The sequence below is a fragment of the Bubalus bubalis genome, chromosome 2 (assembly GCF_019923935.1).
Source record: "Bubalus bubalis isolate 160015118507 breed Murrah chromosome 2, NDDB_SH_1, whole genome shotgun sequence".
NCBI lineage: Eukaryota > Metazoa > Chordata > Mammalia > Artiodactyla > Bovidae > Bubalus > Bubalus bubalis.
The window spans coordinates 78,794,388-78,819,407 of record NC_059158.1 but is presented as its reverse complement, the minus strand read 5'-3'; the positions used below and the strand labels follow the sequence as shown (position 1 = coordinate 78,819,407).

Here is a 25,020-nt window from a genome sequence, read left to right as displayed (position 1 = left end):
TCTAGGTTTCTTTCCTAAACATATTTCCTAATGTAATACTGTATTTCTTTTTAAGTAGTGCTGATTCATAATTTTTACACCTTCCCCACCCCCAAGACCTCTCAGTAACCCGAAATGTTTTAGTTCCAGTTTACATCTTTGCCACAGGTTTTAGCTGTGCTTTATCGAATTAGTGGATTAGAACAGTTGTGTACTAACAGGTACAGATAACAGGTTTCTGTTTGGAACAATGAAAAACTTGTGGAACTAGATAAATGGTAATGGTTGTAAAATACTATGGATATACTTAATGCCACTGAATATTCTTAAATAGCTAAAATTATACATTTTGTTGTATATATCTTTTATCAGAATAAAAAAGAGAATCGGACTTAATCTTGAGTGGGGAAGAATCAATTAGGTCAGACATAATTGTACTTAGATGAAAAGCAGCTTTATTAACAAATTATAATGTTATATATATATAACCAATATATATATATAACCAATATAATTCACTTGAGTGTGTAGCTCAGATTAGCTACAAATTAGTCTTCTTAATCTTAAAAATAAACTTTTTTCTACCATGTAAAACCTAGCCTTCCCTTAGACTTTTGAAAATTATTATATTTCGATCCCTGAGAGTTATAAAAAGGGAGCTGGACTCCAGTGATATCATTTGCCTGATAGCTGGGTCTTAGTCCACCTCTGTCCACTAAAACTGGTCCACGACCACCTCCAGGTCCTTCCTGTACAGCTTTTACAAGAGGATAAATATATTTCTTTGTCGATTTAGACTCAGATTCGATTACTTCTCTGGCATAATCCTGAAATTCCTTCTCCTTTTCAGCCACAAGTGCTTCAGTAAGTCTGCAGTACTCTGATTCTGCTTGTTTTGCTTGCAGTGCATTAAACTTATGTTTGGCCTGTTTGGGAAAGAGAAAATATAATTACATTCTGATATGTTTAGAAAATTGGTCAATTTTCTAAACACACATAGCATATAAAGTTGTAGATAGAGCTTTTAAATTCATTGACTTTTGACAAGTCCTGACTTAACTACATAATTTATTTCAGAAATTCTCCCATGCTTCTCACAATATGTTCAAAGCAGTGGCTCAGTGAAGCTTACCTTACTATGTGATTGTACATCTTCAAATAATATAGCATGAAATTAAGATTAAAATAACCAAGTTTAAAAGCCTGTTTCTACCAATTATAAGGTGTGTTTTTTCACAAGTATAGAAGGCATACCAATCACTGTCCCAGTCCATCCGCTGTTCTGAAAGGATGCATCCAAACCTTCTATCCCAAACCAGCCACATACACTGTGTGACCCAGCCACATAAGATTAAATCTCCAATGAATATCTGAATTAAGTTAAACTAATTACATTCTCTGTTTCCTAAGAATCTGAAGTTGGACAAGTGACATTTATCAATGTAGGTTGATCAGAAGCTAGGTAGAATAAGCAACCTATCAAAAACTAGTTTACTAGCATTTCATTTTTTTCTTTTTATAATTTACAAAAACTGTTTATATTACATGAAGTGACTAATGGCTTTTTAAAGATTTCTATATTTTGGTTGGCAGCTTTTCATTGTATGCCATGCATTTTAAGAAGTGCTGAGTTTATAAAAAAAAAATCACTTGTGAATATATTATTATAACATTCATGCAAATATGTTTCAAAATCAGTAGCCAGACACTTCAGCTTAAAATCATAAACTGAAATTTGTGATGAAATAGAACAACTATTTTGTATTCAATACAAAATACCAAATTTTTATTAGAATGCTGTATTTCAACACTAGGACTTTTATGCTATTTGTTGAATAGGGACAGACACCAGGAGTTTGAAAACATAGAAAATGACATTAAATAACATTAGGAATTTTTTAAAAAGGCTAAAAGCTGTCTCATCAATGGTAAAATGCTGAAATTTGGGATCTTGACAAGGAGCAATTGGGATAAACTGATTTGGTAGCAGTTTTGTAGAAACATTGAGAGAACAGGGATAAATGTATTTTAAGTACAGAAAGGAAATGAGAGTGGAAGGAAAGGACAACCATAATGGATCATATGACTGGTACCTCAAACTTTATATACATCAAATACAGATTTGTAAAATATTGATTGGTTTAAAATCCTAAAAATCATCACATGGGGGGTAAAGTAACAAATACCTTAGGAGATGTTAGCTAATTATTTGAAAACTCAAGTGAAAATCAAATATTTATTCTGTCTTTTAAAATTATATTTAAGGGAAACCAATTGCCGATCATGAAAATTTATTTGAAAACTTAAGCAATCAATGAGAAGGAAGGAGAAAATACATTTTGCCACCTATGAATTAAATCTAGGTAACAATCACCAAAGTCTGCTTGTATCACAGAAAGTGAGATGACAGTCATCACATGCCTCCTAGTGGAAATACACACCAATTATGAAGGATTTTCAGCAAAAAGCAGCCTGAATCTGACTTACCTTGGATTTTGCATGAAATGTAAGGAACTATACTACCCTGCATGGCTGCCCACAAAATCCAGACTATAATAAAAGACAAGAAACCCAGTTCCTTCAACAAATTGCAAGATAAACAATGAAGACAAGGAGAATAAGAACAAGAAGAATGGGGATGAAGGAAGAGTTACAGGTTACAAGAAATTTGAAAGATATATCAATCAACCTAATAGAATATATGGACCCTGTTTCATCCTCAAGAAACTAAATAATTCATGAGACAATCTGGTGGAAATTGAGAAAACACTGAATGTTAAATGTTACATTTTTTTGAATGTTTTAGATGTGATAACAATTGTGATTATGTTAATTCTTAAGAGCCTTGCATGCAAAGATGGGCTCGATAAAGGACAGAAATGGTATGGACCTAACAGAAGCAGAAGACATTAAGAAGAGGTGGCAGGAACACACACGAGAACTATACAAAAAAGATCTTCACGACCAAGATAATCACGATGGTGTGATCACTTACCTAGAGCCAGACATTCTGGAATGTGAAGTCAAGTGGGCCTTAGAAAGCATCACTACGAACAAAGCTAGTGGAGGTGATGGAATTCCAGTTGAGCTATTTCAAATCCTGAAAGATGATGCTGTGAAAGTGCTGCACTCAATATGCCAGCATATTTGGAAAACTCCTCAGTGGCCACAGGACTGGGAAAAGGTCAGTTTTCATTCTAATCCCAAAGAAAGGCAATGCCAAAGAATGCTCAAACTACCGCACAATTGCACTCATCTCACACGCTAGTAAAGTAATGCTCAAAATTCTCCAAGCCGGGCTTTAGCAATATGTGAACTGTGAACTTCCAGATTTTCAAGCTGGTTTTAGAAAAGGCAGAAGAACCAGAGATCAAATTGCCAACATCTGCTGGATCATGGAAAAAGCAAGAGAGTTCCAGAAAAGCATCTATTTCTGCTTTATTGACTATGCCAAAGCCTTTGACTGTGTGGATCACAATAAACTGGAAAATTCTGAAAGATGGGAATACCAGGCCACCTGACCTGCCTCTTGAGAAATCTGTATGCAGGTAAGGAAGCAACAGTTAGAACTGGACATGGAACAACAGACTGGTTCCAAATAGGAAAAGGAGTACGTCAAGGCTGTATATTGTCACCCTGCTTATTTAACTTATATGCAGAGTACATCATGAGAAACACTGGGCTGGAAAAAGCACAAGCTGGAATCAAGATTGCCTGGAGAAATATCAATAACTTCAAATATGCAGATGACACCACCCTTACGGCAGAAAGTGAAGAGGAACTAAAAAGCCTCTTGATGAAAGTGAAAGTGGAGAGTGAAAAAGTTGGCTTAAAGCTCAAGATTCAGAAAACTAAGATCATGGCATCTGGTCCCATCACTTCATGGCAAATAGATGGGGAAACAGTGGAAACAGTGTCAGACTTTATTTTGGGGGGATCCAAAGTCACTGCAGATAGTGACTGCAGCCATGAAATTAAAAGACACTTACTCCTTGGAAGGAAAGTTATGACCAACCTAGATAGCATGTTCAAAAGCAGAGACATTGCTTTGCCAACAAAGGTTCGTCTAGTCAAGGCTATGGTTTTTCCTGTGGTCATGTATGGATGTGAGAGTTGGACTGTGAAGAAAGCTGAGCACCGAAGAATTGATGCTTTTGAACTGTGGTGTTGGAGAAGACACTTGAGAGTCCCTTGGACAGCAAGGAGATCCAACGAGTCCATTCTGAAGGAGATCAGCCCTGGGATTTCTTTGGAAGGAATGATGTTAAAGGTGAAACGCCAGTACTTTGGCCACCTCATGCGAAGATTTGACACATTGGAAAAGACTCTGATGCTGAGAGGGATTGGGGGGAGGAGGAGAAGGGGGCGACAGGATGAGATGGCTGGATGGCATCACTGACTAGATGGACATGAGTCTGAGTGAACTCCGGGAGTTGGTGATGGACAGGGAGGCCTGGTGTGCTGCGATTCATGGTGTTGCAGAGTCGGACACGATTGAGCGACTGAACTGAACTGAAGGAGTCCCTGGGTTTTAGAGATAGATACTGATATATACATTGAAATATACATTGATAAAATGATAATGATATTTGGTATTTGCTTCAAAATAATATGGCAGATCCTACTTCTGATAATGGCCACATGAGGCTGGGCAAAACTCCACAGAAAAGTTGATTATTAAAGCCAACCATTTCAGAGCATTGGTAAATAACTATGCACAGGCTACTGCTTGAGAAGTGTTTTTTCATGAAAAACTAGATCAGAAGGTAGGAAGTACAAGTTCATAACTTTCTTGTCTGGAGGGCAATTCTATCCCTCTAGCTCAGGTGGTAAAAACATGCAGATTACTGGACAATGATGGCAGATTCTATTTGGGCCAAGTGACAAAATAGCTAGAAATTTGAGGAGGAGATTCTGGAATGAGAGAAAAACTGTAATGGTAAATCTACACACATTCCTGACTGATAAGAATACATCCACACAGGAGAATTTTTGGACTACCAATCTCAACCTGCACACAGCTTTCATAGCAGGCATGGGAGTAAAAGCTTTACTGGCTAAAGGTGTCTGAACATAAACCTCTACCCATATTACTGGATGACTGTCAAACAAAACCAGTACAGTGAGGAAAGAACCCTAGGGATCCAGGCTTTAAAACGTAAAAGTGACCAAAGACATCAGAGGTACTGTGGTGAAGGCAGATTTCATAGTTTGCATCCAGGGAAAGAAACTGCCTACTAAAACAACCCTCAGAACAAAACAGAATCTGCAACATAGTCTATATAAAGTGTTTGATTTTCAACCAAAAATCACTGCAAAGAAATAGGAAAATGTTATATTATTTTCAGGAAAGAAAGTTCAACAGAAACAATTGTAACTTGAATAGTTAAAAAAGTTACACCTATTAATGAGACTACATATTGACTCTGGCAATTAGATTTCAAAGCAGTTATGAAAATATCCAGTAAATTAAAAGAAATATGCTCAGAACAAGTGAATTGGGAATCACAGAATTAGAAGCTATATATTAAAAAAAACTGTAGAGTTGAAAGTTCAATAACTGAAATGAAAAACTCACTAGGGGAGCTCAGCATCAGAATCAGTGCTGAAAGTAGGTCAATAGAAAGTATCCCATCTGAAGAAAAAGAAAATTATTGACTAAAATGAACAGAATGTCAGATTCCTGGTACAATATCAGATGTCTTTATGCATGTGCAAACTGGGTCCCTGAAGAAAAAAAGGATAAAGAGGCAGGAAAAAATACTTGAAATAGTAAAAAGCTCCCCACATTTCGTGATATTAAGTAGCACATCCAAGATCCACCACAAATCTCAAATAGGAAAAACTCAAAACACATCACAGTCAATCTGCAGGAAGCCACAATAAAAAAGCTTGTAATGAGCAAGAGAGCGAGAGAAAAATGACACATCACATACAGGGGACAAACAGTATTAACAGATTTCCAGTCAAATGGTGAAGGCCAGAAGACGCTGGAACAAACAGTCAAAAGGCTGAAAAAATAATGACATCCAGTTAATTTCGTATCCAATAATACGAAAGCAACATTAAAGACTTCTCCATAAAAACATTTATTACTAGCCTACCTGTGCCATAAAATGTGCTAAAGGAAGTCTTGAGCCTGAATGGAAATGGCCAATAAGTATATGAAAAGATGCTCAATATCACTAATCATGAGGGAAATGCATGTGAAAACCATGAGATACCACTTCAGATCCATTATGATAAGCAACAACAAACAGAAAATGAGTGTTGAGAATTTGGAGGAGGTAGAACTCTCAAACATTGCTGGTGGCTCCGTTAAATGATGCAACTGCTGTAGAAAACTATGGTATTTCTGAAAAACAACTATCCAGAATTACTATATGATCTAGCAATTCTGCTTGTGGGTATATAAGCAAAAGAATGGAAAACAGGAACTCAAACAGGTGTCTGTCTATATAGCAGTGTGCATAGAGTCATTATTTGCAATAGCCAAAATATGGGAACCACCCAAATATCCATTGATGGATGTGTGGATAAACAAAATCTGATGTATATGTACAATGGAATATTATTCATCATCAAGAAGGAATGAAACTGACACATGCTGCAATATGAATGAACCTTGAAGATACTACGTTCAGTGAAATAAGAGAAAAAAGGACAAATACTGTATGATTTCACTAATATGAGGTACTTAGAATAGCAAATTCAGAGAGACAAAAAGTTGAACAGTGGTTACTAGGAACTGGGAGGAAGGTAGAACAGACAGTTGCTCTTTAAAGCGCACAGAGTTTCAGAGGAGGATGATGAAAAAGTTATGGTGATGGATAGTGTTGACAACTGCACCTCAGTATAAATGTGCTTAATGCCCTCGGACTGTATGATTAAAAATAGTAAATTTTATGCATATTTCACCACATTAGCAACCCAACTAAATAACTGGCAAAAGATTTAAGTAAACACAAAATAAGGCACACAACAACTAAAAAGAACATGAAAAGATGTTCAGCATCTTTAGTTGTTAGGAAATGCAAAATGACACCATGAGATAACACTACACTAGAATTGTTAAAAATTAAAAGATGGCAATAACAAGTGTTAGCAAGGATGTGGAGTAACTTGTCTTTGCATACATTGCTGGGAGGAATGGAAAATGGTAGAGCTATTCTGGAAAACAGTTTTCAGAAACAAACAATTACATGCCCAGTCCTGCATACATGTTCTAAAGTCTCCAGGACCACCACTCACCTCAAATATGAAACCTATGAGATCCCAATCAACATATTCTCTGGATAATAGTTATAAAAGAGGGGGAAAAGTAAAAGAAGCATCATGGCCTGCCATGTGCATTTGTATTTTCTTTCACATTTACTAAAACGCAATTGAAACTAAAGAAAGATAAATATCTGTACAAAAGACATAAACCTAGTATGGAAACTTCAATACTGATAAAAAGAAACTTCACATTTGTAGTACATTTTATTGTGTCATAACCATAGCAACCGTCTAATCTTACTTTATAAAACTGTTCTTCTGGGAAACAAAACTCATGAAATCTATATTACATATTTATTTATAAGTATAAACATTTAGGAATGATTACCATTTGTTGAATATGGGCATCCTGAACTTCTCGACGTTCTTTATCAGCTTTCTGCTTTTTTTCCTTTTCATGCTCCCAGAAAATCTGGTCTGCTTTTAAGATAGCTAGCATTTGTTCTGTAGCCTCTATTTTCCTTTGTCTTTCTTCTTCCTCTTTATTCTTCATCTAGATGATAGAAGGCAAAAGAAAAAAAAAAAAAAAAACACCATTTTTAGCAACCAATGGCCTTGAAGTTAGAAAGTTCCAAGGGGAAAGTCAGCCAAGTGCAATGAAAGGGCCAAAAATTGGGGTGACTCACACATGGCCAGTTTACTTTTTGTTCTAGTAATATCAGGAAACAATGAAAACATAAGTAGAATGATATTGGTTTAAAAAAATAGAGGAACAGAAAAGCAAGACCATCTCAAAATAGGGAAACATTTATAGCATTATATAACTGCTATAATGCTTAAAAACTATCTAAATCTTATGAAAGTCAGTCATGTAAGAGTTAAATTCTGAAGTATTAAGATACACAGAAACACAATGGGGTAATTTTTACTTGGTTTATCTTAAAAACATTCAAATGAAAGTAACTTTTTTACATTTCAGATGGTTCTGAAACAGAAGAGACTATTACTTTGCATCTATAAAGATCTTATTTGTAATTATGTCATTTTCTGTTAGAAAGTAAACAGGATCTGATTTCAAGAATATTGGAAGATAATTTTATACATTGTTTTTCAAATCTCTTAGTTTTTTGTTAGAGAAGCAGAGGGAATAAGTTAGGAGAAAGTACAGCAAAGGGCTCAATTTTGTTTGATTTTTACTTGTCATTAGTGAATTGCTTACCACAAGCGCTCTATGTTCTGCGATTGCTTTTAATTCTGCTTTGTTTTTTTCATACTTTTCTCTTTCTCTTTTTTCCCACTCAGCTTCAGCTTCTGCAATATCTCTAGCAATAATCAAATCTTCATTGTCAAATTTCTCTTTCATTAGCTTACTCAGGAAGTTATTTATTCTTTCTCTCCGTTCCTCCATTAGCCTGTAACAAAATAACCATTTACTAGTCAAGTCTTCAAGAATGGTTTTGTTATGGAGCCAATATACTTTAAATGAAGATAAATTTAACTTTCCTTTTGTACTGGGTTAAGTCCTCTCTCTCATTCAGGGCCAAGCAAAGTGCCTGGCACATCATCAACAATAACTACCTGTCTGTTAAAGGAATGGGGGCGTTTTGGTTTAGGAAATTGGGCAAAAACTTAACTTGAGTTGTGACATATTTACTGATCACTGAGTGAATTTGTGAAGCAACACTGGAGAAACGAAGAGAAAGGACACAATGCATGCCCCAAGGAAGTGACAATCTAAAGTGGGAAAAGGGCTTCCTTGCTATCTCAGTGGTAAAGAATCTGCCTGCCAATGCAGGAGACGCAGGTTTGAGCCTAGTCCGGGAAAACCCCACATGCCATGGAGCAACTAAGCCCAATCCACAACTACTGAAGTCCACATGCCCTAGAGCCTGTGCTCCACAACAAGAGAAGCCACTGCGATGAGAAGCCCACGCAGTATGACTAGAGAGCAGCCTCTGCTCCCTGCAACTAGAGAAAAGCCCACACAGCACCAAAGACCCAGAACAGCCAAAAATTAATGAATAAAAAAATAAAGTGCAGAAAAGGCAGTTATGTAAATAACTATGCAGGCAAAAGGTGATAAATGCCACAATAAACCTAGACAGTGATGTGAGCAAATGAAAAAAGGAAGCCTTCGTGGAAAAAGTCACATTTCACCTAGGCTTTCAAAAACAAGTGTTTTTCTAAAGACTTATTGATTATCTACTATGTGCCAGGGACTATTGCAGCTATTGGGACATAGAAGTAAACAAAAACATTAAAAATCTCTGCCTTTGTGGAGCTTTCACAATAGTTGGGGTAGAGACACAGCAAACTAAATAATTAAAATAGTATTGGAGCACCAAGGAAAAAAAGAAAGCAGTTAAAGTGATGAGCAATGTGGGGTGTGGGGTTATAATTTTAAATAACACAGGGATGTCCTGAATGAGAAGGCAATATCTGAGTAAAGATCTGAAAGAGTCAAGGGAGGTGAGCATTTCCCAATGAGGGTACAGGAGAAATTCAGTGTAAGTGATGAAGAGGGAAAGAAAGAGAACAGTAAGAGGTGAGGTTTGGGAGAGGGAGTTAGGGTCACTGGGAATTAGGATGGGTACAGAGCCTTATGGGCCATAATCAACACTCTAAGTGTGGTGTGAAGCCACCAGAGGGTTTTGCACAAGTGAAAAGCATAATCTAGACAGAAAGACGCTGTATCTTCACTCATCTCATCCCAAATTGCTCACTAAGGTAAGCAATGACCTCTACATCTGATGAGTGCTGTATTTTAAAACTCTCTCCCTCTAGTCATCTAACACTGATGACTGCTCTCTCCTTACTAAATTCTCACACACAAACACACCCCCACCCTTTGCAGTTTCTTTGCTTTTCCTCCATTCTCTGGAAACTATTCCTTGGTCTTCATATTATCTTTGTTCTCCATTTGACCTTTAACTATGGATTTCCATAGGGACTATGTCACCTTCATTTCTTATCTACTCCCCCTAGGTGAGCTCACCTGTACCCACAGTTCCAGCTGCCACTTGTATATCAATGGCTCATAAAGCCATCTCCAGCTTTTATACAGCTCTCATACCCATCTCCTAAAGCAGAGATGTTCAGTATTTTCAGTCATCTGCCACATAGATGCAGAGACATTACTTTGCCAATAAAGGTCTGTCTAGTCAAGGCTATGGTTTTTCCAGTGGTCATGTATGGATGTGAGAGTTGGACTGTGAAGAAAGCTGAGTGCCAAAGAATTGATGCTTTTGAACTGTGGTGTTGGAAAAGATTCGTGAGAGACCGTTGGACTGCAAGGAGATCCAACCAGTCCATCCTAAAGATCAGTCCTGGGTGTTCTTTGGAAGGACTGATGCTGAAGCTGAAACTCCAATACTTTGGCCACCTCATGCGAAGAGTTGACTCATTGGAAAAGACCCTGATGCTGGGAGGGACTGGGGGCAGGAGGAGAAGGGGACGACAGAGGATGAGATGGTTGGATGGCATCACCAACTCGATGGTCATGAGTTTGGGTGAACTCCAGGAGTTGGTGATGGACAGGGAGGCCTGGCATGCTGTGATTCATGGGGTCGCGAACAGTTGGACATGACTGAGCGACTGAACTGGACTGAACCACATAGATGACATCAATATTCCAACGGAACCCCAATTCACATGCTCCAAGCTGAAATCACCAAGGCGCTAAATGCCCTGATATACATAAAATAATAAGATCTTTATTCCTAAAGACTGCACTCTCATATCACAACTTCTGATTTAAAATAAAATAATTTCAGATAGTACTTTATTAAACAAAAAAATTATTTTAGACACTGACCTGTGTGTTTCAGCTTCTTTCTCTTTCCCCATTTGTGTAAGACGCTTTTTTGCTTTGATAAATTTTCTAATCTTTTCATCTTCTTCCTCTTGCTGCTGCTGTTCTACAGCTTTGATGATATGTTTATCATTCAAATGTTCCTGGGTGTGTGTGTGGGGGGAGAGGGGAATTGTGTTATCACAAAGCAAAGTCTCAACATATAGATATCTAATAGGAATCTATCAAATGGTCAGCTTCTTATATAATTATTTCTCTCTTGGAAATTTATCTCAAGGAGATAATCATAGCTGGGCATTAAATTTCATGTACAATATAATTCATCTCAGAGTTATTTATAATATTGAAAAACTGAAAACAACTTCTAAATATTCAGTGATGGAGAAACAGTTAAACTGCTCTCAAGGACATTGGAAGATATAAATAACAATCAGTAAGTATGAGGAAAAAGCAGAATATAAAGCATTACCATAGTGTATTTTAGTTTTTCATGCACATATAAGTTTATATTGAATATATATACCTGAAAGAAATGCATCAAATGTTAACAGTAGTTGTCTCTAGGGTATGAGATTATAGATGACTTTTACATCTTCTTAATTTTCTGTATTTCTTTTCAAATATCTCATTTTTTTACAACTATGTAATTTAAAACAATACTATTAATATAATTAAAAATACAGTAAATATATCGTAATCTCATTCAATGTTTGAATAGTTAATCTAGTCCTATGCTATACAAATTTAAAATATTTTAAAAACACACATAGTGTAAAATTTTTCCTACCACATTACTATCTTCCTATGCCTAATTCCACCCACCAGGCTCAATTACTCTGAAACTAATTTCTTGTCTAGGCTTTCTTTTTATACATATACAAAAAATTATACAGATGTATATTCTAATAAAAAATTTTAAACTAGGTCATTTTTTAAACTAAAAATCTGCTCATATGAGCATATATTCTACTACCTGACCTCAGTTAGCCATCACAATAATAGGTGCCTTTAAACACAACAGCTGGGATATACGGATACATCAGTGCTTCCGTTACCAAAAGTAGAAGGGAATTCAAGGTAAAAGTTACTAGGTGCAATTATTTATTATTACAACATATTTATAACTCAAGGTTACTATGTACCTACTATGTTTAAGTACTCTTCTATTTTATGGGATATTACTTTTAAAAGCCTGTAATCTGGTTAGGAGATAGATTAGTTGACATGAAAAGGTAATGAAAATATCAAACTCTTAAAAGTGATTGCTTTGAATTATTTCTTAAAAGCTTTATTTTACTGTTTTTTCTAAATTATTGTAATGTTCATAAGGATTTTTATAATAGCAAAGAGTATAATTAACACAAAGTTAATTCTGATTTTTTAAAAGTTGAAAGCCTCAAGTTGAAAGCCAAGGTCACATAGCTAGTAAGTAGCCAAGTTAGCATTCAAAACAGGTCTGTCCTATTCCAAAGTGACTTGGAGAGATAAAAATATTATATTCATGAACCAAGAATAAGACTTCATGCAAAAGGAATAAAAATGATATTACTAGTATTCTATAATACTTAGAAATTAAAACTTTCATCACTAAAATTAAAAATTCAATAGAAGATTTAGAAGACAAAGATGAGGATAACTCTCAAAGTAAAAAAAAAAAAAAACAAAAATGGCAGGAATAATTAACTGCCTACCAAAGAGTCTTTCTTCCCTTCTGCATAAGTAGCAGAACCCAGATTTTGTTCAGAGTGGCAATATTCTCAGCTAGAAGACTATATTTCCAAGCTTTCTTTTCAGCGAGGTGTCACTAAATTACAACCAATGAGATTTAATGGAAATTGTTAAGTGGGAGTTCTGGAAAATTTCCTTAAAAGGAGAAAAGATAGTTAGAACACTCTTTTCTGTCCTTCATCCTTTCTTCTTCTTGCTGCCTGGAGTCTGGTCAGGAGGGTGGGAGCTCCAGCAGCTATTCAAGGCCATGAGGCAATCCTGAGAACAGAAGCCACCTCTGTTCTGAGAACAGGAAGGCAAAAAAAGAAAAGCTGTCTCATTCCTTGTTGATTCTGGAGGAATCATATCAGCCTTGGAATGATTAGCTCTGCTCTTCAAATAAAGGTTTAATTTTTAAGGTACTGTTGCAATTTATTTTGTAATTTTTTACATTTTTCAAATTTTCTGTTATATGCTTGTACCCTAACTAATAATATGAGAAACTATTTTTTAAAAATTAGAGCATCACTTCAGAAAGTCCAGAGAGAAAACAAAATAGAAAGGGACAAAATTATAGAAGAAATAAAACTTGACACATTTATGGGTTAAAGCATCAACTGAGTGCTTAGCAAAATGAAAAAGACCTACACAAGGTATGTCCCTGTGAAATCTTAGACTCTGAGAGCTTCCAGAGAAACAGAAGGAAAGAAAAAGCCAAACACAGTAGCTTACACACATAAGACGAAGACCATAAATGGAATAAAACTACTCAATAGCAACACTGAAAGCTAGGTGATTAAGAAACTGTAAATACACAACTCTGAATTCTGAACCCGGAATTCTACATCCAAACTATAAGGCAAGCATTACCTTAGATGATAACCTTTCCAGATAAGAAGTCAAAAATCTCACCTCTGTAGCCTTTCTTCAGAAGCTACTCAAAGATGTATTTCAGCAAGATGAAGGAATAAACCAAGAAAGAGGAAGGCTTAAGATTGAGGAAATAGGAGCTGTGACCCAGGAAACTGGCACAGGGAAGGCCCAGAATGGCAGCTGAGCAGCAGGCCCAGAGAGCGAACAGTCCAGAAGGCAGAGGACGGGGGACTCTGGATGTGGGAGCACCAAAAAAACCAATAACGTAGATAATTTAATATTACTTAGCTGAACACTTGAAAACTAGTATCATCCATTTGACAGAACATGGAACATATAGAAAAAATTGATGTATACAACTTTAAAGCAAATGAAAACAATGACAATTAATCACCGAAACATATTTATGGAAGCAAAAAATACAGTCATAGTATATTAACTCTTTGATGAACAATATTCATTTAATCATAATAATGATTAAACTAAAATTATACCCTGATTATTTAGGGAGGAGAATGAGAAGAGGGTAGTATTGGAAAAGAGCTAAATCCTCTTTAGGGCAGAGAGATAGAAAACATTTAAAATTGATAAATCAAGATACATATCTCAAAAGCTTCATATATTTTAAAAAATATGTAGATTATTTAGAATATAATTTTCCAAGAAGCAGAAGGAGTGGAGCAAGGACTGCTACTCTAAGCGTTTTGTGATGCTTGATGTTTTAAATCTTGATGTATGTAACTTCGTGAAAGTCAGACACAACAGCAATGAATATGTTACTTAAGAATAAAAAAATATAAAGAAAAGGATGTTAAAAATTACAAAATAAATTATAAAAACCATAAAACAATTATTACCATTTATTGAGCACAAATTAATAGTGCAGCAGACACTGAACATATATCACCCTGTTCGTTGCTTGTAACAGCTCTCATTTTAAAGATAAGAAAATTCATTTGACAAAAAGTCTCATTCTCTTAATTCTTGTTCATGAGTAAAAGCACATACATGTGAAACAATAGCAAATATAGTTCCCCTCAAAGTATACCTAGAAACCCAACCTAATAGTAAACTTGTTTTCTACTCCACTATTGTTTATAAAAAATATACTGAAAATGAGGTATTGGACTTTGTATATTTCTTGAAGAGATACATTTCTGAGTATTATCTACTTACAAAAAATAGTCTCCTGCTTTCATTGATCTCTTCTTTTTTCTTTCCTTGTTTTTTTTTCATTTCTATTTCATATAATGAGTTCTGTCGCTTTATTTCCTCAGCATCCTTTTCTTCCTCTTTTCTTCTTCTTTCTTCTTCCTCTTCATGTTCTTTTATTCTGAAGAAAAAAAAAAACAACTAAAGAGTGAAGCAGAAAAATAGAATATAAAGATATGAATTAGATTCTTACTGGGATGATTTGAAGCTGTAAAGGAAAACTTCAGGATTTCTTTGGGGACAAGAACAGATAGGTAAAGAGCAGTGATAAAAACCAAATCCAAACTTGGTTATCCCAGGATTGCCAATTATATTTCTTTCTTCAAATATGTTTCATTACTCACCAAAATTAAGTCCTACAACAGATTCAAATGTTTCTTTCCTTTAGAAAGAACCAGTTAACTGAACGACAGACAGTATGCTGAAATGGTGGCACTGTTTTACGGAAGAGTCCCTAATCCTGTCTGCTTTTCGATTTCAGCACTACAAGACACTATCTAAGCTCTGGACCTGGCCCCTCAGAAAATGGGGTTTGACAGAAGAAAGGCGACGATTTCCTTACCCTGCTGGCCATTTTGCTTGTTATCCTCGCCCTGGCTAACACCAACTATTGATGCCTCTGACTGGTGAGTCATCAAGCGCGGGTTCTCTCACAGGCTTGCGTATGAGTTCCTCAGAGACGCCTGAGCAGCCTCCTCACTGCAGAGCTCCGACCTGGATTTAGCACCAGCTCTGTTCAACCCACACCCTCAGGCCCCCTACCATCACCACCAGGAGCATGCACTATCAGTGGCTTATCACAGGTTCTGACTGCCCACATTTGGTGGTCAATCCTCAGCATACTGGCAAGACAGCTCCAGCCTGAGCTACCTGTGTCTATGCATCCACGTATCCTGCCCAGCCAATCAACACATGTTCCTGCCCTCAAGAAGCTTACATTTGGGATTTCCCTGATGTAATCAACCTCATCTTACTTTTTTAAGTGTCTTTACAATAATTTTTTTAAGGGTGTCGATCAAAAATCCTCTTTGGGGGGATTTTGGCATCACAGAGTCCCTTATTTGCCCTGTCCTCACTTACTCCTTGGAAGGAAAGTTATGACCAACCTAGATAGCATATTCAAAAGCAGAGACATTATTTTGCCAACAAAGGTCCGTCTAGTCAAGGCTATGGTTTTTCCTGTGGTCATGTATGGATGTGAGAGTTGGACTGTGAAGAAAGCTGAGCGCCAAAGAATTGATGCTTTTGAACTGTGGTGTTGGAGAAGACTCCCAAGAGTCCCTTGGACTGCAAGGAGGTCCAAACAGTCCATTCTGAAGGAGATCAGTCCTGGGTGTTCTTTGGAAGGAATGATGCTAAAGCTGAAACTCCAATACTTTGGCCACCTCATGCGAAGAGTTGACTCACTGGAAAAGACTCTGATGCTGGGAGGAATTGGGGGCAGGAGGAGAAGGGGATGACAGAGGATGAGATGCTTGGATGGCATCACTGACTCGATGGACGTGAGTTTGAGTGAACTCCGGGAGATAGTAATGGACAGGGAGGCCTGGCGTACTGCGATTCATGGGGTCGCAAAGAGTTGGACACGACTGAGCGACTGAACATCATGCCCACTGTGAGTCACAGGCAGATTCTCATACTGATCGAAGACAAACAATAAAATAGGCCATATTTTCCAAATACTGATGACAAAAATCTGCAATATGTCTAATAAATTAATATCTAATATATAAAAATACTCATTATCACCTTTTAATCAATTAATCAATGATTAACATACACTTCCACGTCCCAGGTAGCTCAGTGGCAAAGAATCTGCCTGCTAATGCAGGAGACATAAGAGGTGTGGGTTCAATCCCTGTGTCAGGAAGATCCCCTGGAGGAGGAAATGGCAACCCACTCTAGTATTCTTGCCTGGAAAATCCCATGGACAGAGATTGTCCTGAACATAAATATTAGTAACTACAATAAAACATTCTGAGGTGACAGCTATAAAACTCTTAACAATGGATACTTTAAAATTTTTTATTCATTTATTTTTGGCTGTGTTGGGTCTTCGCTGTTACATGGGCTTTTCTCTAGTTGCGGGGAGTAGGGGCTACGCTCTAGTTGCAGTGTGTGGGCTTCTCATTGAGGTGGCTTCGCTTGTTGCAGAGCACATTCTCTAGGGCACTCAGTCTTCAGTAGCTGCAGTGCAAGGGCTCACTACTGGCTCCTGAGCTCTACAGCACAGGCTCAGTAGTTGTTGCGCTCGGGCTTACTATCTCTGCCGCATGTGGGATCTTCCTGGATCAGGGATCAAACCTGTGTCTCCTGCACTGGCAGGTGGATTCTTTACCACTAAGGCACCAGGGAAGCCTAATAATGGCTATTTTTGAAGAGCAAAATGAAAGTTAAAGACATTGAATAGAGTGGAAATAAAGAAGAAATTCTAAATTTTACTCCAAATTTTGTTATATTGCTTGAATTTGAAACAACAGGCATATTATTCATTTATGCTGCTGTCGCTTCAGTCGTGTCCAACTCTGTGTGACCACATGAAAGGGAAAAGTGAAAGTGAAGTCACTCAGTCGTGTCTGACTCTTCACGACCCCATGGACTGCAGTCTACCAGGCTCCTCCATCCATGGGATTTTCCAGCCAAGAGTACTGGAGTGGGGTGCCATTGCCTTCTCTGATTATTCATTTATAGTTTGTGAAATTTAAAAGAAAAATTTGAAGAGCAGATGAATATACACTCATATGTTAATAGGGCTTAATCTGGATCACAGCATTTCTGGTGATTTTTAATTTATATCCTATTTTATTTAATTATATTTAAAAATAATTAAAGATGAATGAATTAATGATGTAATACTTAAGTATAAAAATATTTTTTCTTTAAAAATGGTAAAAATGTCCACAAACTATTATTTTTTTGGATACATTAATACAATGTATATATTGATACATTTGAACTATAGTATGAAGAAAATGGTCTCACACAAGGTGGCCGATGGACAAGGAAGAGGCTTTTCACTAAATCCCCTTTGTGCCTCTTCCTATGTGCATGCGTCAGTTATTTAGAAAAGTAAGTAAAATAACACCCAAATATTCTCCTCTCCATGTGTACAGTAATAGCTACTTTAAAAAAAATCAGCTTTGATTTCCATTTACCAACATGGCAAGATTTCATGACATACTAGGGACTTCCCAGGTAGTGCTAGTGGTAAAGAACTGCCTGCCAATGCAGGAGACACAAGAGACACAGGTTTGATCCCTGGGTCGGGAAGATCCCCCAGAGTAGGAAATGGCAACCCACTCCAGTATACTTGCCTGAAAAATTCCACAGAGGAGACTGGTGGGCTACAGTCCATTGGGCCACAAAGAGTCAGACAAGACTGATCACAGAGACTACTGGCAAGTGAAAAAAACATTTCATAAAACAATACTGTAGATCTAGTTTTATTTTATAAAATGTGAGTATACATGCTCAGAGAAAAAGTCTGTATCAGTGGATCAATGATTACCAAGGGCCAAGGGTGGGGGACAGAACTTAATGCAAAGGAGCGTGAGGGAATTTTGGAGGCAGTCAAGTGTTCTACATCTTGATTTGGAGGTGATTATACAGCAGTATGCTTTGTGGGGGCATAGGGCATGACTTACGGGATCTTAGTTCCCCAACCAGGGATTGAACCCTAGTACCTCGGCAGTGAAAGTACAGAGTCCTAATTAATGGACCACCAGGGAATTCCCAGCAATATGCTTTTAAAAAGTGGATTTTATTAAATATAAATTATACTTCAGTGAATGAGACTCTCTCTACCATTAACATCAAAAAAATCTATATAGCTACATACCAAGACAATAGCAAATTATTGTGTTAGATTAGATTATTGTTCAAAAAGATGGACTCCCTCACTCCTCACTTCCATGTAAGTCTATGGCTCTGTCCCACTGAAGTCAGCATGGTGATGTGACTTGAGACTCATGGTAGGCCAAGTGTATTTCCTTACCCTTTGACTTTCTTTGGGTTTAGCCATGTGCTTGCAAGCTTGGGTTCATTCTTTTGCATCTGTCAATACCGTAAAAACAATTTTCCCCTGGTGCTTGCTGTCCCTTCATCCTGGACCTCAAAAGGAGATCCACATGGAATAGGATCAGAGCCTTTCCTGCAGTAACAAGCAAACCCAGCTGTCCTACAGTTTGAAAAGAAGCTGCCCAGCCAAGCCCAAACAACCCACACACACATGAGAAATAAATGTTTACTGTTGAATGCCACCAGATTGTGTGGCATTATTATAACAATTGTAACTAATATATTATCTTTAGATAAGGAAGTAATCCACCTGCAATGCAGGAGACCAAAGTTCGATCCCTGGGTTGGGATGATCCCTTGGAGAAGGAAATGGCAACCCACTCCAGTATTCTTGCCTGAAAAACCCCATGGACAGAGGAGCGTGGTAGGCTAAAGTGAATGGGGTTGCAGAGTCAGACACGACTTAGCAACTAAGCCACCAAAGGAGTAATAGTGATTCTTAACCTCTTTCTTTGTATTTTTTTTCTATTTATTGAGTATATCAGCATACGTTACTTTTATAATCAGAAAAAAAAGCTATATCCATTACAAGAAAAAGAAGGTACAAAAAAAAGGTAATTTATATATACATACTGTTTTAAATGATCTTTAGCAAGAGCCACTCTTTCTCTGCGTTGTTTTTCTGCTTTTTCTCGTTCTTCTTTAAAAGCTTTTTCAACATTGAGTTTCACTTGTTCCTCCCATTTTTTATCTGATTTTATTTTACTCTTTTGGAATTCAATCTGTGCATCCCGTTCTTTCATAACTCTACTAAGAAGTAGTCCTGACTACAAAAAAAAATTGCAATATTTTAAGAAAATGAAGTCTAGTTATATACAGATATGTTAAATATATATAAAATGTAAGAAAACCCAAGTAGTACATGAAAGTTTTTCACTCGTTCTGTCTGGTAAAATTGGTATTGCTTTGCAAGTTCAATGGCCTTTTTCCTTTCTCCTTGTTTGTGTATTGCTTCTTCTATATCAAGAATTTGTCTTTCTGCTTCTATTTCTTCATCACGCTTCTTTTTGGCTTCAAGTTTCTGTTCTTTCATCCCCTACAAAAAGATAAAAGCAGTAGTCTGTTTTCATTTTGTAATTTAACCTTACAAAATTTAACATTATAATTAGAGCTTTCCCTGAGTATTGTATTTGCACATACCATTAATAAATATGAGGTTATACTTATGAGCTAATCTTTAATTGAATTTTTTAGGTAATACATTTACATGGTTCAAAACCCAAAATATTACAAAAGTATATAATGGAACTCTCCCTCCAATCCTAATTTGTACCTGGAATCTCTAAGATAAACACTTACCTTAGTTTCTTACACTTACTTCCATAATTCCATTCTATAATAAATAATATTGCTACTTTGGGCCCTTTATTTATTTATTTATTTCTGGCTGTGCTCGGTCTCCATTGCTGCGAGGGCTCTTCTCTGCGGTGAGCTGGGACTACCCTCTCGTCTTGGTGTGCGAGCTTCTCGTTGCAGTGGCTTCCCTTGCTGGGGACCACGGGCTCTAGGGCGTGCGGGCTTCCGTAGCTGTGGCTCCCGGGCTCTAGAGCACAGGCTCAATAATAGTTGCGGAGCACAGACTCGATTGCTCCACAGTACGAGGGATCCTCCTGGATCAGGGATGGAACCGTGTCTCCTGCATTGGCAGGCGGATTCTTTACCACTGAGCCACCAGGGAAGCCCTTTAAAAAATCAACAACAGCATACTTCACATGTTCTTCTACACCCCTGAGGAGGTAGCCAATGTCTCATGTCCATGAAGTCATTTTCTCCTTTATGGGTCATACTTTCTACATCTTAAGAAAATCTCACCTACCCTGAAACCTTGAAGCTATCCTATGATTTATTTTTAAATGTTCTATTTTCCACATTTAGGTCTTAAATCCAGCTGAAATTCATTTTTGTATATTCTGTACCATAGGGATATAATTTCATTTTTTCCATATGCCAATTATTTCAGTATCTGTTATGGAATTTCCATCTTTTTCCATTTAATTTGCAATGACATTTCTAGCACATGGCAGGCTCCCATGTATAACACAGGATTGCTTCTAGGCTCTCTCTACTGATGAATCATTTTGCCAATCCCTGTGCCTATACTGCAGTTTTTATTATTATGTTTCTATTACACTTACTACATTTTTTTTCTTCTTTAACACCCATGAAAGTGTAAAGTATTAGGTGTAGTGTGGTACTTCTGGGAAAAAAAAAAAAAAACAGGGAGTATATTTCACACCCCCATCTATTTATGGACCAAGGGCTTTTCTACAATCAAATTTTTTACAGTATATGTTATATACGCTCTTTTAGCATACAGTTTTACAAATGCATAGTCATTTATAGAACAGTTCCATCCTCCCCTAAAATTCCCTCATGTCCTGTTAGAGTCAACTATTCCCCCGACCTGTACCCCCTGGGAATCACTGATCTGTTTTCTTTCCTTGTAAGTTTTGCCTTTTTCAGAATGTCACATATTATATTACATATATGATATCAGTCATGATGTAACTCTTCCCTCTTTTAGAAAAAAGAGAATTCATAAATTATGAACACTGTTCCTAAAGCAAGGAAAGACAAGCTTTCTGTGTCCCCTCCCAAAGATAGATAATGTACCTTGCAATATAGTGAGGAAATATGCAAAGTTGGGGGGGTAGGGAAAAGTGAGAACTCTCTAAGCAGATATTATGCTTGCACAGAGTTTTAAAAATTCTACTAGAAAACAGGAAAAATTCCTGCCTCTCAGTTCCTCAATGATCCAGGCAAGTGTTGTAGGGGGATGAGAATATCTTTTCCCAGCATTTCTCCCCAGGTGAAATAATAAAAGGAGTCAGAGGATACCTCCCCACTTTGAAGTAGATTCCCACTCATGTACATGGCACTAAAATGCAGGTTACTGTACCTTTTAGGTAGAGAATCTTACAGATGCACAGAGAAGGGCACAGCAAAGAGATATATCATTTTAGAAAAAGATGGAATGGCAGACAAATCAACGGCAGATGAAGCTGCCTGGATACCTCAAGAAGCTCCTTGGTTCCTCAGTTTCGAGACCTGTGTTTCTGCACAATCCTCCATCATAACAATAACCAGCATTACCCTGATATCCAAACCAGACAAAGACATTTCAAGAAAACCAATATCATTTCAAGAAGTTCAATCAGTTCAATATCCCTCATCAGTTCAATATCCCTCATGAACACATATGCAAAAATTAACATTTTAACAAACTGAAACCATCAAAAAGATAACTTATAACCAGCAGACATTTATCCCAGGAATGCAATCTTGCTTCAATGTTTGAATGCTGATCAATTCACCATATAACAAAATTAAGAATTACAACTTCATGATTACATCAACAGAGACAAGCAAAAAAAAAAAAAAAAAGCACTTTAAAAATCAAACATCCATTCCTGTACAATAAGGCAAAAAGAAAAAGAAAGAACTAAAAGACACCCAGATTGGAAAAGAAGTAAAATTCATAAAACTGTCTTTACTTTCTGTTGCAGGTCAAATGTCAATATCTGCTTGATGTCCATCCATCAACAACTGAGCATAATAACAAACTGTGTTATATCCATACAATGGAATACTGCTCAGCAATAAAATGAATTAATAATTGATACAAAACATGAAAGAATTTCCAAATAATAGTGTGAGTTAAATTTATAATAGACAGCAGATCAGTGGTTGCCTGGAGACACTGGAGGAAGCATGGGGAGGAATGAGAGGAAGTAAAATGGGGTACAAGAAAACTTTCTGGGGGGCAATTATATGTTCATTATCTTGATTATAATAATGGTTTCAGGGGTAAATAAGCATGTCCAATCTTAAATTGTACACTTTAAATATATCCAGTTTACTGTATGCCACTTATACCTAAATAAAGCTGTTGAAAATGTGTTTCAATGCACTGTAATGCTATTTTGCATCTTTAAAATATTTATAAAAGAGTACTAAGAAGAGTAAGTCTTCAGTGTACGTGTACTCCGAGATGGTTAATACTTACTGCATATGTATTAGTCCAGTGTTTTACCACTTCTTGGGATCGTAAATGCATTTCTTTCTTTGCTTTTCTTTCTGCACGAAGGCATGCTGCTTCTCTTGTCAAACTGTCTAGGCTATCTCGAATCCTTTCCCACTCATTGTGTGGAAGTATGGTGACCTGCCGGAGATCTACTTTGGTAGGCAGAAGAGGTGGATAGAGAACTTGATCTTCTTCACAGTTCTTCATTTCTAATAAATTTTTAAAAATGAGTTAAAAGCTTTCAAGAAGAGTTTAAGTGATTTTTCATAGACATTTCTATATTGGCATACTATCTGGAAGTTGTTTCAAAGAATAATTTTATTCTTGTTATCTTAAGAACAGCTGGGATTAAGTGGAAAATATATAAGATTTTAAAATCAGAAGACATAAATTTGAGTCCTTGCTCAGTCAATTCCTTACTATGTAAACTTGGGCAAGTTATTTAACTTCTTGGAATCTCAGTATCAATATCTTCCAAATGAAGATATAATTTAGCAGTGAGGCTCAGATGCAAACTTCTGGACCAACTGCCAGAGTTAAATCTATCAGGTAAATATTTTAGCACGGCACTTTTTTTTTTTTCCTTTTTGCTCTCTGAGGTTTGTGGGAATCTTAGTTCCTCCACCAGGGATTGCAAACAGTCCAGGCAGTGAAAGCATCCAGTCCTAACCACTGCAGCACCAGGGAACTCCCAGTGCAGTACTTTGTATACAAGAAAGTGAATATGTGAGAATAATTGTGTTTTTTCAATACATGCCCCTTGAGTACTGTCTCCTACATGTCATGATCCTCTGCTGGTACTTCTTAAGTTTTCCACAGCATATATACGCACTAGTGCCCACTGGGTGGGAGAATGGCTGGCTCTCACTTGGCACAAGGGATTTGATTGCTACTGAAGCAATGACACGAAGAAGGCGATGGCACCCCACTCCAGTACTCTTGCCTGGAAAACCCCATGGACAGAGGAGCCCGGTAGGCTGCAGTCCATGGGGTCGCTAAGAGTCTGACACGACTGAGCGACTTCACTTTCACTTTTCACCTTCATGCATTGGAGAAGGAAATGACAACCCACTCCAGTGTTCTTGCCTGGAGAATCCCAGGGACAGGGGAGCCTGGTGGGCTGCCGTCTATGGGGTCGCACAGAGTCGGACACGACTGAAGCGAATTAGCAGCAGCAGAAGCACTGACATGAAGATAGTATAAGTTCCCAAGGTTCTAATGTTACCATGAGAACATTAATTGGGAATTTACAGACTTAAGAAACCAAAATCACTCAAAGTAATAAAGAGTTCTTTAAATGTTCTAGCTACTTCTATTACAAAATCAAATTTTTATAAAAGGTCATGTGAGTTAATCCACCTTAAACAGCATTATTTTTACACTCTGATATATCAAAGTATATGCCGTAGGGTGAGACATTACCTTCATTCTAGATTTGAAGAAAATGAGACTTTTCTTCAGACACTTTCCTAAGAGCACTCAGTAGGTTCACAAGATTCTAATGAGATCACTTATATTTCCAAAATACATTCCAAGTCACTCAACGAATAACAAAGCTTAAGTGCGAGAGAATTCAGCAAACACCAGACTTTTGGAGCTGCAACTGCGCAGCTTGATATCCAGACCAGCTAGTCAACTTTTAAGTTTCTGACTTCTTTTCTCTACCCTTATTTCTGTAAACTTCCCACCTACCCACCCATCCATGGTCAAAACTGTCTAATTTACACGGAGCCCGACGATGCCCACAGTGCTGTTTTTATTTGGTGCAACCCGTTTCAGAAGGTAATGTACCCTCGCCTCTCCCCCAGTGCTTGGGAACCAGAAACAGTCCCTGTGCCGGGATGGGCCAGTTTAGCTCACCCGCGCTTTCCTTCGCCTGTCCACTGCGCCTTCCGAATCGCACCAGCATCTCTAGGGTGCCCGCGGCGTTCTCGGGCTTGGAAAGGCGATTTGAAGAGAAAGCTCCGCGGCCTCCAGGCGGCAGAGTTTTCGCCAAACCACGCAGTTGCTTAGCAACGCCACAGGAAGTGACGGTAATCGTCGCCGAGGAACGAGGAACGCGCAGCTGTAGACTATAGGGCTGGAGAAGGGAGATTGCGCTTGCGCGGCAAGTCGAGGC

At 37.4% G+C, this 25,020-nt stretch overlaps 1 protein-coding gene across 2 annotated transcripts; it reads right to left on the bottom strand.

Moving 5' to 3' along the window:
• Nucleotides 1-541: 541 nt before the first annotated feature.
• Nucleotides 542-24,918, bottom strand: CFAP210 (cilia and flagella associated protein 210). Of its 2 annotated transcripts, none has more exons than XM_006059981.4 (9): nucleotides 24,762-24,918; nucleotides 22,884-23,110; nucleotides 19,740-19,913; nucleotides 19,451-19,644; nucleotides 14,765-14,921; nucleotides 11,012-11,151; nucleotides 8,417-8,609; nucleotides 7,586-7,750; nucleotides 542-905 (listed from the first exon to the last, which is right to left on the bottom strand). In XM_006059981.4, the coding sequence occupies exons 1-9, from the start codon at nucleotides 24,808-24,810 to the stop codon at nucleotides 561-563; spliced, it is 1,644 nt and encodes a 547-aa protein (XP_006060043.3). In that variant the 5' UTR covers nucleotides 24,811-24,918; the 3' UTR covers nucleotides 542-560. The 2 variants fall into 2 exon arrangements, with proteins under 2 accessions (XP_006060043.3, XP_025131140.2); XM_025275355.3 differs by lacking the exon at nucleotides 24,762-24,918 and adding an exon at nucleotides 21,892-21,971 and having other exon boundaries at nucleotides 22,884-23,014.
• Nucleotides 24,919-25,020: the final 102 nt, after the last annotated feature.

Coding starts and splice junctions, on each gene's coding strand:
- CFAP210 (XM_006059981.4), bottom strand. CDS start 24,810: ATGCTGGTGCGATTCGGAAGGCGCAGTGGACAGGCGAAGGAAAGCGCG. Junction 23,111..24,761: donor ACAGGCGAAGGAAAGCGCGG/GTGAGCTAAACT, acceptor AAAATTTATTAG/AAATGAAGAACTGTGAAGAA. Junction 7,751..8,416: donor CAGAACATAGAGCGCTTGTG/GTAAGCAATTCA, acceptor TCTATCATCTAG/ATGAAGAATAAAGAGGAAGA.